The 14,244-nt window shown below is 41.8% G+C and overlaps 1 protein-coding gene across 3 annotated transcripts; it reads right to left on the bottom strand.

The window, feature by feature from the left end:
- Nucleotides 1–3,770: 3,770 nt before the first annotated feature.
- Nucleotides 3,771–13,964, bottom strand: LOC123950880 (uncharacterized protein Rv2082-like). Of its 3 annotated transcripts, none has more exons than XM_046019343.1 (3): nt 13,705–13,964; nt 10,156–10,282; nt 3,771–6,268 (listed from the first exon to the last, which is right to left on the bottom strand). In XM_046019343.1, exons 1-3 carry the CDS (start codon nt 13,730–13,732, stop codon nt 5,929–5,931), a joined length of 495 nt encoding a protein of 164 aa, XP_045875299.1. In that variant the 5' UTR covers nt 13,733–13,964; the 3' UTR covers nt 3,771–5,928. The 3 variants fall into 3 exon arrangements, with proteins under 3 accessions (XP_045875299.1, XP_045875298.1, XP_045875300.1); XM_046019342.1 differs by having other exon boundaries at nt 10,156–10,306; XM_046019344.1 differs by having other exon boundaries at nt 10,156–11,591.
- Nucleotides 13,965–14,244: the final 280 nt, after the last annotated feature.

Here is a 14,244-nt window from a genome sequence, read left to right on the forward strand (position 1 = left end):
GGTTGGTTCAACATCTGCAAATCAATCAATGTGATACAACACATTAATCAAAGAAAGAACAAGAACCATATGATCCTCTCAATAGATGCTGAAAAAGCATTTGACAAAATACAGCATCCCTTCCAATCAAAACTCTTCAAAGTCTAGGGATAGAGGACACATACCTCAATATTATCAAAGCCATCTATGAAAAACCCACCGCAAATATCATTCTCAATGGAGAAAAACTGAAAGCTTTGCTGCTAAGGTCAGGAACAGCAGGGATGTCCATTATCACCACTGCTATTCAACATAGTATTAGAAGTGCTAACCTCAGCAATCAGACAACAAAAGGAAATTAAAGGCATCCAAATCGGCAAAGAAGTCAAACTATCACTCTTCACAGATGATATTATACTATATGTGGAAAACCCAAAAGACTCCACTCCAAAACTGCTAGAACTTGTACAGGAATTCAGTTAAGTATCTGGATATAAAATCAATGCACAGAAATCAGTTGCATTTCTCTACACCAACAACAAGACAGAAGAAAGAGAAATTAAGGAGTCCATCCCATTTAAAATTGCACCCAAAACCATAAGATACCTAGGAATAAACCTAACCAAAGAGGCTAAGAATCTTTATGCAGAAAACTATAAAATACTCATGAAAGAAATTGAGGAAGACAAAAAGAAATGGAAAAATGTTCCATGCTCCTGGATTGGAAGAACAAATATTGTGAAAATGTCTATGCTATCTAAATCAATCTACATGTTTAATGCAATCCCTATCAAAATCCCACCCATTTTTTTCAAAGAAATGGAACAAATAATCCTAAAATTTATATGGAACCAGGAAAGACCTCGAATAGCCAAAGGAATATTGAAAAAGAAAGCCAAAGTCGGTGGCATCACAATTCCAGACTTCAAGCTCTATTACAAAGCTGTCATCATCAATACAGTATGGTACTGGCACAAAAACAGACACATAGATCAGTGGAACAGAATAGAGAGCCCAGAAATAGACCCTCAACTCTATGGTCAACTAATGTTCGCAAACCAGGAAAGAATGTCCAATGGAAAAAAGACAGTCTCTTCAACAAATGGTGTTGAGAAAATTGGACAGCCACATGCAGAAAAATGAAATTTTACCATTTCCTTACACCACACATGAAAATAGACTCAAAATGGAGGAAGGACCTCAGTGTGAGAAAGGAATCCATCAAAATCCTTGAGAATACAGGCAGCAACCTCTTTGACCTCAGCTGCAGCAACTTCTTCCTAGGAACATCGCCAAAGGCAAGGGAAGCAAGGGCAAAAATGAACTACTGAGATTTCATCAAGATCAAATGCTTTTGCCCAGCAAGGGAAACAGTTAACAAAACCAAAAGACAACTGACAGAATGGGAGAAGATATTTGCAAACGACATATCAGATAAAGGACTGGTGTCCAAAATCTATAAAGAACTTATCAAACTCAACACCCAAAGAACAAACAATCCAATCAAGAAATGGGCAGAGGACATGAACAGACATTTCTGCAAAGAAGACATCCAGATGGCCAACAGACACATGAAAAAGTGCTCTACATCACTCGGCATCAGGGAAATACAAATCAAAACCACAATGAGATATATCACCTTACACCAGTCAGAATGGCTAAAATGAACAAGTCAGGAAATGACAGATGCCGGCGAGGATGTGGAGAAAGGGGAACCCTCCTTCACTGTTGGTGGGAATGCAAGCTGGTGCAACCATTCTGGAAAACAGCATGGATGTCCCTCAAAGTATTGAAAATAGAACTACCCTATGACCCAGCAATTGCACTACTGGGTATTTGCCCTAAAGATACAGACGTAGTGATCCGAAGGGGCACATGCACCCGAATGCTTATAGCAGCAATGTCCACAATAGCCAAACTATGGAAAGAACCTAGATGTCCATCAACAGATGAATGGATAAAGAAGATGTGGTATATATACACAATGGAATACTATGCAGCCATCAAAAGAAATGAAATCTTGCCATTTGCGACGACATGGATGGAACTAGAGCGTATCATGCTTAGTGAAATAAGACAATCGGAGAAAGACAACTATCATATGATCTCCCTGATATGAGGACATGGAGATGCAACATGGGGGGTTAGGGGGATAGGAGAAGAATAAATGAAACAAGATGGGATCGGGAGGGAGACAAACCATAAGTGACTCTTACTCTTACAAAACAAACTGAGGGGTGCTGATGGGAGGGGGGTACGGAGAGGGGGGTCGGGTTATGGACACTTGGGAGGGTATGTGCTATGGTGAGTGCTGTGAAGTGTGTAAGCCTGGCGATTCACAGACCTGTACCCCTGGGGATAAAAATATATTTATGTTTATAAAAAAATAAAAAAGAAAGATTTGCAGAGTTTCTGAAGCATGTCTATGAATGTAGTTGCAGTCTACAATCCAGAAACCTAGACATTTTCTTCATAAATAGAAATATTTCACAAGAATTTGAAAAATGATTGTTTCTAATTCTCAGTATTATATAATTATGCAATTAAGTTATGACCTTAATTCAGAAAAAGTCTACAAGTCAGCCTAAGAAAATGTCACAAAACTATCAGAGTAGTGTGTGTGTGCGGGGGGGTGGTGGACAGTGACAGACAGAAACAGAGACAGGTGGGGAGATTTCATATTTAAAATTGTTTTTCTCCAAAATGATACATAATTTTTAAATTATTGCATTTATTAGGGTGACTTTTAAAGCATAATTATGCACTAATCATAACATTTTCTTGAAAATGGTAGAAAATGGATTGACCTTCCAAACTGAACATTGTACTGTAAAGCTACAGAGAGACACTCATTGAGGAATCTACGAATATATCAAAGGAGTAAAAGAGCAAATACGCAAACAATTCTGCCAATTTGGGGATTTAAAAAAATGGGCCACGATAAAGCTCTAGGGAAATGCAGCTAATGATACAGTTAGCTAATGGGAACAAACAAGTTGGCACCCACCACACATCATTTGCTGACGTTAGTAAGAGATGATCTGAACACTACCGGTGTTAAGGTTGAAGCAGAAGAAAACATGGGTGAATATATCATCTTGAATCAGGGAGGACTTTCAGAGCAAGGCCTTAAAGATAGACACCAAAGTCACAAGTTGGTGGCAGTCAAGGCAACATCAGTCTATGGATCATTTTTGTTTTACTGATCCAGGAATTTTTTTTTTTTTTTGACATAAAATATTGGAGCACCTGGGTGGCTCAGTTAGTTAAGTGTCTGACTCTTGGGCTCAGGTCATGATCTCAAATTATGGGATCGAGCCCCACCTTGGTTCTGTTCTCAGTGGGGAGTCTGCTGGAAGATTCTCTCTCCTTCCCCCACTACTTCTCTTTCTCTTTCTCAAATAAATAAATCTTCTAAAAGTATATAAGATTGGGGAGCCTGGGTGGCTCAGTTGATTGAGCAATTGCCTTTGGCTCAGGTCATGATCCTGGAGTCCCAGATCGAGTCCCGGGTGGGGCTCCCTGCTCAGCAGTGAGTCTGCTTCTCCCTCTGCCCCTCCCCTTGCTCATGCTCTCTCTCTCTCTCTCAAATAAATAAAATCTTTTTAAAAAGTGTACAATATTTAAACATTATAAAATGTTGAATACAAATACAATTAACTACTTTTTTTTATAAAAATAAAAAGATTAACTGGCAAAACCGGGCTCATATTTCCATAGTACACCCATAAAGCAGAGCTGGGTTCAAGGGTCCTTTCTAGAATGAGGCAGGAATTATCTTATAGGTTATATCCCTGTCTGCTCTGCTCACTCTTTTTCCTTCTAGCCTGAACTCTCTGTGCTTTTAAAATTGAGATCTTGGTAGAGATCATATTTAAACAAAATATTTTAAGTCAAACTAAAATAAAAGCATAGAAACAAAGAAAAAAATTTTCAAGATGTGTGGTAGTTTCATATTTTTATTATTAAAGACAAATCTCAAGTGAATTAGAAAATAAGTATTTCATTACAAAAATAATCTAACATAGACTTCTGCACTAGTGTAATTTTAATTATATTAGGTTTAAGTTATATTTAAGTTTCACATTCTAAAAAATGATATCATTTTTGAAAATGTAATTTTTCAGTGTAGCAGATGGTATGGGCTGATGAGTTATAAAAACATTATGAGTAATCTTCTATGCCATGTTAAGGAAAAAAAGAAGGGGAAAAATGTATTTAGAAGGATGTTTGCAGGGTCGCCTGGGTGGCTTAGTGGTTAAGCGGCTGCCATGATCAGCTCAGGTCATGATCTCAGGGTCCTGGGATCGAATTCTGAATCAGGCTCCCTGCTCAGCCGAGAGCCTCCTTCTCCCTCTCCATCTGCCTGCCACTCTGCCTCTTGTGCTCTCTCTCCGTCAATTAAATAAATAAAACTCTTTAAATTTAAAAAAAGTGTATTTTCAGGGTTGTATATATTAGCAAGGAAGTTGGGCATCCGACCTGACACGTGTGCATTTCTGCTATAATAAAGAAAAGTAAACTCATGAATTAAGAATAGATCCTTATGAATTAGCTATTCCTTAGTTTTTACTGTATATGTGCTTTGAACTGACCCATTTCTCATATTTTTCAAGCCCAGTTCCTGACCTCTTTATGTGAATTTTCCTGTCCTTCCAATAAATGACTTCAGTTTTGTTACTCAAAAAAAAGTTCCCAGTGTGAATTATGTCTTCTTTGTATTAAATAATTTCATAAACACTCTGCCATAAAATAAGCTGTTGAATATGCCATCCATTTTTTAGATAAACACGCATTTTTACCTTAAACCATTTTATAGTGTATTTTATTTCTAAAGATTCTTTTAACCACATTCTGTCCTGTGCAGCTAATGGTATCCTCCTTTTTTTTCTCTCACAGATACATACGATAATTTTTAAGGATTTATTTATTTGAGAGAGAGAGAACGGGGGAAGGAGAGAAACAAAGACACTGCTCTGAGCAGGGAGCCTGACACAGGGCTCAATTCCAGGACTCAAGGTCATGATCTGAGCTGAAACCAAGTGTCAGACCTGAGCCATCCATGTTCCCCTAGATATGTAAAATATTTTTAGGCACTTGTTGGGCACAACCATAGCAATGAGGAAAAATGCAAAAATTCATAGCATCTTTTGATCCTTTCAGACTTATAAAAAAGTCAATAATTACCAGCAATTAAGTGCAAATCAATATATACTATATTTTTACATTATAATTTCTTAAACTAAATAAAAAGTTAAAAGTGAATTCAAATATAATTTTCTTTTACTTCCCATTTCCAAGACTTAGCTAAAAACAACAGAAAGTGTTTTCCCTAAATTTTAATCAATAGTTTTATCATATTTCCATAAAGACTCAAAAGTATATAAACATTGAATTTCAAAAGTTTCAATAAAATAATGTTTTAAAATTTTAGGTAAAATATTTAAAAAGTATGTAGTGTTACAAACTTTGCTTTCAAGTTTAGAATGTAAAACATGTATTAGAGTGACAGTCAAGCTGAAATACAGACATTATTTGTAGATACACAAGCACACACACATACCTAACTAAAGCCTAAGACTATGAGTTTTCTGTAATATTTATTCTGACCCACACCAATTAGTCATATTTCCAGGATTCTGATGTTAATTGAATGAATGGATTCAAAATCTATCTGACTTTATTCAAATAAACACTTGAAATGAACTTAAAATAAGATTTAAAAAAGAAACATTGTGAAAGCTATTTGTAATTTTTACGTTTCTTTTTCCTGACAAGTGATTTTTTTTTAAGTAATTCCCTATTGCAGCTTAACCTTTTTCTGATCTTCTCAGCCCCAGAGAAAGACGTTTCCCCACCCAGTGGACACACCCAGGACCCGTGCGCCGCGGCCCAGGAGCCGCCTGAGGCCGCAGGTGGACCTCGGACAGCGCCCGCCGCGCGGAGCCGCTACATTGTAGCCGCGGGAGGCGCAGCTCGTGCGGGCGGGGCGGCTCGGTCGGAGCGGGCGCCGGGACGGAAAATGAAACTCTGCGTGTTAAATGGGGGCGCGCAAGGGCGGGGGCGCGCAGTGTCACGTCGGGGCGGTCGGAGGTCCCGTCGCTGGCGCGTGAGGAAGGACCCGCAGGAGACAACAGGGCGGCTCGGGACGCGGGCGGGAGCGCTCCGTGCGGCCGCGGCAGTCCTGAGCGTCGCCGAGAGTCGTGGTTCCCAGGTCGGTCTGCAGGTCAGGGTTCCCGAGGCGCCAACACCCCCGTCGGCCGCCCTCCCGCGGAGTATCGGCTGTAGCCTAGAAGGAAAATAGTGAGAAATACATAAAACATAGAAAAATAAAGAGGAAGAGGAGGGGAAGTGAGAGAGCGGACTATTGCGCGGTGTGTCCTCAGAAATAAGAGAAATAATGGGACGATGCGTTCGTGTGCGTGTGCGTGCGTGTGTGTGCGTGTGTGTGCTTTGCACTGTACCCTGCTGGGCTCAGCAAATTCCGATAGTCTGAGTCTCCACCGATGTGGAGAAAGAAGGAGGATGTTTGGCGAATAAAGAAGGGGCGATACTGGGAAATCCACCAAGTGTGCCCCCGGCGGGCGCCGTTATTCTCTATCAAGGACACGCGCAAACGTGGAGGTGGGTTACGTGTTGGTGCTTCACACCCGCTGAGACGCGCTGGGAAAGACGACTCGATAGCGCCCGTCTCACCGGAGAGATGGAAACTTCACAGAACTTTACACTGAACAAGCGCTTCCTGTTTTCTTCACAGTGAACCTTGCGACGATCCTCAAACTGCAGTTTGTGTTGGAGATGAAGGTACCATAAGCTAAACACCTGGACACCTGCTGCCCCAAGTTCTGACAATACATGAATACTTACCGATCTTAACACAGCACAAAACCTTCAAATGTTTTCCCGTAGACAAAGGTTTGCAGAGATTACAAACTTCAGTTAATATCCTAAAGAAGAAATACACTTTTCATAACCTTATACCTCCTAGTGTACTTCCTATATAATCACATTTTACTTTTTATCTCGGGGTGGACGTCACAGGTTTGTTGCATATCTTCGTGTCTTTTCTGTTTGGGTAGTCTCCGTCTCACTTCTTTCTTTCTGTTCTTGCTTTGCAGTCCATTATCTAAAAATAATCACTCTGCGTCTGCCATGGATCTAGCTCCGGGCCGTGGCTGTGAGTGAGGCAGACATGGTTCCTGCTCTTCCAGAGCTCACCGCGCAGTGACCAGAGTCCCCAAGTCAGCAGCGGTGATTATGTAACGCAGTGATGCTGGGATGGGGGTCGTTTAACTTGTCGTGGGAGCTCCCATGTGTAACACCGACCCACAACTTGAAAGGGGAATAAGCAAGGAAGACTTCTTGGAAAAAGGGACATCCAGGCTGTGACCTAAATATAGGTAGACAGTCGTCAGGAGAAGCAGCAGACAAAGCGTGTTCACAGACCAAGAGGTAAGAGCTGGCATGTTGCAAACAGACGAATATGCGTTGCAGAGGGGGGCTGGGTCACACGGCGGCCGAGAGGTGTGATGGGAAGCAATGCCCAAATCTGCGGAATTTCACGACCAAGTTAAAAATTCAGGGTGAGTCCTGATGGGAACCACCGAAGTCACTGAGGGAAGAGAAAGAAGTGTAATGTTTAAATGCATTAAATGGTTGGAGGATGGTTAAATGAAGTGTTGTAATGATCCAGGGGACAGACGCTGAGTGACAACTGAAAAGCTGGTGATGTTTAAAAGATAGAACTGAGATGTTTTAAGTGATGGATTAAAATGTTCAAATAAGGAAAAATGGACCCTGGGTTTCTAACTCAAGCAAACAGGTAAATTACAACATTTCTTCCTAAACTGAGAAAGAGATTCATCTTGGGACATGCAGAATTTGCGGGGGTGTGGGGTGGAGTTGCCGACTCACTCCAAGATAAACAAGACAGATTCCGGAGGGAGGCAGCTGGAACACACGCACTCAGGAAGATAACTGGGGACTGACAGAGTGAGATGGTCTCGTACAGGGTCATACCATGAGGAATTGGAGTTTTTTGTGGGAGAAGGAAAGAGAGAGACCGAAGATGCAAAAGAGAAGGTCCGCTCAGGAGTTAGATGTTGCCCGAGGTGAAACACAGCCACAAGTGGGGGCCGTCGCAGCCTCGATGGCCACGAGCACCCCCGCAGTCACGGTGGGAGGGACAGCGGGACGATGACACAGACGTTTGTGACGTGACGCCAGGAAGTGGACAAAGTCCTGTGTTCTTCGTTCTGTAGATGTTCTGACTGGATGTTTTAAGGAAAGGGAGGTCAGGATTTGAAGAGCGTGGGGAAGCTGGCAAGTTCACTGAGGAGGACGGGAAAGAGCTCACCACGAAGACAGGAAAGGATTCAAAGAGAGTGTTGAAGAACGAATTATATTTGCAGATTATTTTACATTTCGATAATAGTCCTGCTTACTTGGTTTTCTCCAACGTATACATCACTCTGGGTGAACACTTGCACGTCACACACACGTGCACACACACACGCACACACACACACACGGCAGTTGCCAGATTGAGGGAAAGAAAAGCGAAATGGAGAGACCTGGGGAAACAATCCAAGCATTTGCAGGGGAAGCAGAGCAGAGCAAGAAGACGACGGAGAGAAGTGGGCATGGAGGGCTGGGGGCTCAGCGAAGCTGAAGGACACACACCCCAGGAAAGACTAAGACGGCTGAAGAGGCAATAGTAGCAGGTAAAACACATTCTGGGCCTCAGTGATCAGTTGTGGCAGAGACAGGGTGAGTACGGAGAATTTCAGGGGTGTCACTGGGAGAGCGGGTTTTTGGAGACACATGGAGTTGCAGGTTACGGGTGAGGAGCCCGTCGTGAACACGCAGCATCGTCATCAGAGGGTTCATCCGTGTATTTTCAAATCCTGCATAATTATGGTGGATTAAGCGAGGAAGAAGAATGCAAGTTAGACATTTAGTCGGAAGAGAACAAGAGGAAGTGCTCAGAGAGTCTGTACGTGTCAACAAAATGAAGCAAACAAATGGCAGTAAACCCTCAGAAATAAAGCTTTTCAAAGTATCTTTACGGATTTTTAAAAATTTCTCACACGGGTGATTTCTCAAAACATGTTTGTTTTCTGGGGCACCTAGGTGGCTCAGTGGGTTAAGCCACTGCCTTCGGCTCAGGTCATGATCCCAGGGTCCTGGGATCGAGCCCCACATCGGGCTCTCTGCTCAGCGAGGAGCCTGCTTCCTCCTCTCTCTCTCTCTGCCTGCTTATGATCTCTATCTGTCAAATAAATAAATAAAAAATCTTAAAAAAAATGTTTGTTTTCATTGGCCTAGCAATGAAAAAGATAACAGTGACCTAACTTCAATCACCATTTTCCTCCCTTCCTTCTTCTTCTCTCTCTGTCATTACTATTCCTGCTCTGGAAGTAAGAATTCTTAGAGGTCCATTCCGCACTGAACACTACTCGGTCTCCTAAGGGACAGCCGTGGTGACGTTGCTGCAGGCTGGGCCTGTAGAGAAGACTCAGACACGGTTTAGGGTGCAAGTTTCCAGGGAAGACCCTTGGAATAAACACCTGTGACGAGGAGGCAAAGGAAGCCGGGTTAGGAAGAGGAGAAACTCCCGCTGGACCCAGGGTGGACGACAGCCTGGGCAGACCCCATGGCAGAGCGCGGAGGGTAAAATGTCCTGTTGGAACCGCTGTGGTGTGAGCCTTTTTATTCGTGTTGGTGTCATCCAGGAAGACGGGAGCCTTCCTGGAAAGGGTACAGCCTTGGGCCAGGTGGATCTCCACCTCTGAGGCAATCCCCAAAGATGCTGGCGGTGGACATCTGTGTCCCCGCACACTTCCAGAATCAGGCAAAATCTCCTTCCTTGATGAGGGATCGTTCCGTGCAGAAGCAGCTACGACCGTGCATCATCGTACGTTTCATTGAATAAGAATCATCAAAATGAATGATCTAGTGTGTTTGGTACGTACGCTGCTGGCAATGTAGTTATTGATACGCTTTATCTTAAGGGGATAGAATCATTCATTTGCTAAGAAACGAGTACGTTATACTAAATGTCACAAAAATACCAATGTTATGCTTTGAAGTAAAAATTTTAAAAGCTTATTTTTTTATACCATACGCCCAAAGAGTTGAAATTGACTTGAGATTGATGATTTGTAGCAAACATACCTTGGAGTATGAGTGAAGACGCAGCACAGACTCGGGGGTGCCACGGACTGAAGGAGCACGGGGACTGGTACACACGGTCCTGCGGGGACTGGTACACACGGTCCTGCGGCGACTGGTACACACGGTCCTGCGGGGACTGGTACACACGGTCCTGCAGGCCGATGATAAACTCCCAACAAGGGTCATAATTATGTTGTTTTTCATTTGTGTCATTGAAAGTCCCACGTTTAATTTTTTATCTTCCGTACTTTTCTCAATATAAGCCTTTTAATCTTCCCATTAAGATATTCTAAGTGACGAAGCAAAGAAGTAATTATTGAGAAGCAAAAAAATGATTAAGTAGAGTATATTTTGTAAATGATCTTGCAGAGGCTTTGTTTTCAATATGCGTTATTTCTTTCGTGAACATGTCGATACGATGATTAGAAGTCAGAGTGATAGTATTTATAATAATTTTGTTAATAAAAATGCCAAATAAGACTTACTTCCTTAAAAGCGTGAGTATTTAAACATTTTGCAGTCGTTTATAAGAGAAGTTAATTGGCTGTGCAGTGAAAGTCGGTTTACTGTGGAAGGGAAATTTTGAAATTATGATTTGAATTTCTGATGCAGTTTCTTTACACACATGTTCAGGCAGGCCTTGATGTTGGCGAACATGGGGAGACGCACCTGTCCGTCTTCCCGACCTGAAATCACTCTGAGTCAAGGATCTTGGAACGGCGCTCCTGAAAGCCCCGCTGGTCTGACTTCACATTTGTCTTCCACGGCGAGACGGATGCTGAGGAGTGTGGAAGCGGTGCAGACGGACGAGAAGAAACGAAGCCTGGAGGAACTCTCTGACCCATCTCCCTCCAAGTTTCCCTGTTTCCATTCCTTACTCACTTTCACTTGTTCCTGCGACCCTCCCTCCTTCAGCCCGTCGTGGGGCCCTCGTCCTGTACCCGCACAGAGCGCAGAATGTCAGTTCCAGGAGCCCAGGGAGCGACTCACATTTAAATTAATAAATAAGAAATCAAATAATATTAAATTAATTAAATTAATTAATAAATAAAATTTAAAATTCGGTTCCACAGCCACACTGCCCACATTTGAAGGCTTGGTCGCTCTCTGCGGCTACAGACTGCGGCGCTGGCCCGGACACGGAGTCTGTCTCGTGTCATGAGAAGCTCTACCGGGCAGCCGCGTCCGAGGGCCTGGGGTGCGGACATGAAACTGAAATCTCGGCCACGAACGCGCGCACAGACCAGCAGAAGAAGATTCTTTACAGAAAACTTCGAAGCACTCTCAGGTAACAAAGAAGAAGCACTCACGCGAGTCTGGACAGGGAGAGGGAATCCACGAAACGCCGGCTGAGCTGAGCAGAGAGGTCGAGGAAGGGTGTTTCAGGCACAGGCGTGTCGTGTGATACTTCAGGGACGTGCCAATAGTCTGAAATGCTGAAGAGTGTGCAGTGATCTTGGGTGAGATTCTCCAGACAGGGGTGTGTGTGTGTATGTGTGTTTCCTCTCTGAAAGGGAACAGAAATACCTAACTCTGAAGGTTGCTGTTAAAATTTACTTTTAATATGGGAAGCACTTAGCTTTTGTCACTAGCAAGAATTTATAAATATTAACAACTAGTAGTATTAGCATTATTATGTTTTCATCAATATTTTTTAAAAAGTGACAGCATGATCTGGAACTTACTCCAGAATCGGAAGCAGAGGTATACTTCTGTTTAGAACACCACACTTGGTGGTATTTAGGAAGAATATTAAACCAAAAACGTTTGGACCTTCTTTTTCCTTTTTTAGGTGTAAGTGGTGGAAAAGCAGGGCACCAGAAACACGGGTGGGAGGGAAGATCACAAGCAATAAAGGAGAAATGAAATTAGGCTTAGAGTAGACAGAGCCAAATATTTTAAGTTTTACATGTGTGTCTTTGCTTTTATTTTATTTTTAATTTTTTAAAGTAATCTCTATGCTCAACATGGGGTTCAAATTTATAACCATGAAACCGAGAGTTACGTGCTCCGTTGACTGCTGCAGATGGGTACCTCTGTGCTTTTAACTTACAATTCTCTCTGTTTTGAACTTGGTAAGAAAAAACATTTTAGAATTATGAATTTAAAAGAAACTATGCTTGAATTTGGACTTTTTTTTTCTGCTGGCCTTACAGAATTGAGGTCAAAAACTGCCAAGAATGTCCTAAGACAGACCGTTCTTATAAGAATTCCAGTCATCTTTTTCAGACTTGAAAGGTTTGGGTGGTTTGGCTTGGAGTCAACCAAGAGCCAAACATCTTAAATGTTTATTCAGACTGAACTTTTGAACCATCTCATGTTGTTCTTTTACTAATACACACTACTGACAGAAACCAATACTTCTTTCTTTTTTTCTTGTTTTTTAAAAATTTTATATGCAAACTAATTTTAGGGGTAAAAAAAAAGAAACCTTGGAATTTTCCATCTGCCTAAATCGTCAGTAACAATTTTATATATCACGTTATAGTTGAGGCTGTGGTATCAATTATTTTAATCACAATCCCCGAGGCCACAGTCAAGAATTTATAAATCAAAATCTTCAGGAGATGGTACCTGGTCCTCAGCATTTTTTAAAATTATCACAAGTAGAACTGATGGGCACTCTTGTAGAAGCAGTAATTTTTAACCCCAAGAGACTGATTCCACTCTGTTTTGTAGCATTAAAAACTATTTTTATTAAAAAAAAATTTAAAAATTGAAAACAAAATTTTATTTATGCCCTATCCTAATGCAATTTATGTAATAAAATAGTGTGTATTTCAGAATACAAATCTTAGATAGAAGTTCATGAGGTGGCCTAGTACATTAGTAAAATATTTTGTACTTGTAATTACTGTATTTGGATTTGAGAAAAACAAGATAATATTCAACTGTAGAGTGCTGACTTTTTAAAATTCTTTAATTCTTTAAAATTCTTAATATTTCAAAATAAATAATAAAGAATAAACAAAAAGCAATTGTGAATTTAAAACTTTAAAATAGAGACTGATTTGGGTTCATTGTATTGACTCCAATCACGCAGAACAACATTGATTTAATTTCCACAACAATGAAAATTAGTTAAGTTTTTAACACAATAAATAACAAACAACTCTCAATATACAGAGTAATTGTATGTCTGGAAAGTTGACAAATATTAAAAACATTTGTGTGGGCACCTGGGTGGCTCAGATGGTTAAGAATCTGCCTTTGGTTCAGGTCATGGTTCAGGTCCTGGGATCGAGTCCCACATCAGGGTTCCCCCTCTCTGCGGGGAGCCTGCTTCTTCCCCTCCCTTTGCCTGCCCCTGCTTGTGCTCTCTCTGTCAAATAAAGAAATAAAATCTTAAAAAAAAACTTTTTGTTTACATCTAAAATTGAGTTACAGAATTATGTTCTCTGATTACTACAAACATATTTCATCTACATGAATAGGAGCATTTCCTGTGGAAAATGAGATGATTTTGTGGGGATAGCTTGAGCATTGAAACCAATATCCTGGTGCCAAATCCCTGAATGACAGAGTCGTTCCTCATACCCTTTGTGTTACCTGAAAAGACCCCACAAGTCCCCAACATGTCCCGTGTCGCTGACCCACTTCTGAGGGCTCTGCTTCTTCAAAGGTGATCTGGATTGCCACGCGCTTGATTCCTATATTCCACGCTAAAGTCCGTGTTTTCTTCTGGGATTCTTCGGAAGCTTCTGCTAGTTTGGGAAGCGGCAAACCGGATCAGTGACCTCCAGAGAGCGAACTGCCCAGACTTGGTGCTGCTGGTATAGTAGATGCTGTTGGAGCCCCACTCATACGCCCTTGAGACTTTGTCCGTAATGCCCTTCTTCTTCTTCTTTTTTAAAAATTAATGTATAATGTATGATTTGTTTCAAGGTTCAGGTTTGTGATTCATCAGGTTTACACAATTCACCGGAGTCACCATCGCACAGCCCCACCCCGTGTCCATCCCCCAGCCACACCGCGTCTGCTGCCCCCTCCGCTCCAGCAACCCTCCGAGGGACGTCCTTCTTTCTGCCAGACCCGCACGGCTTACAGACTGAACATGACCTAAATTAGCCCTTTAATACTCATCTTCAG

Source organism: Meles meles, chromosome 9, assembly GCF_922984935.1.
Source record: "Meles meles chromosome 9, mMelMel3.1 paternal haplotype, whole genome shotgun sequence".
NCBI lineage: Eukaryota > Metazoa > Chordata > Mammalia > Carnivora > Mustelidae > Meles > Meles meles.

Coding starts and splice junctions, on each gene's coding strand:
- LOC123950880 (XM_046019342.1), bottom strand. CDS start 13,732: ATGTTGGGGACTTGTGGGGTCTTTTCAG. Junction 10,307..13,704: donor GACTTGTGGGGTCTTTTCAG/GTAACACAAAGG, acceptor ATCGGCCTGCAG/GACCGTGTGTACCAGTCCCC. Junction 6,269..10,155: donor GTCTTCACTCATACTCCAAG/GTATGTTTGCTA, acceptor TTTTCCTTCTAG/GCTACAGCCGATACTCCGCG.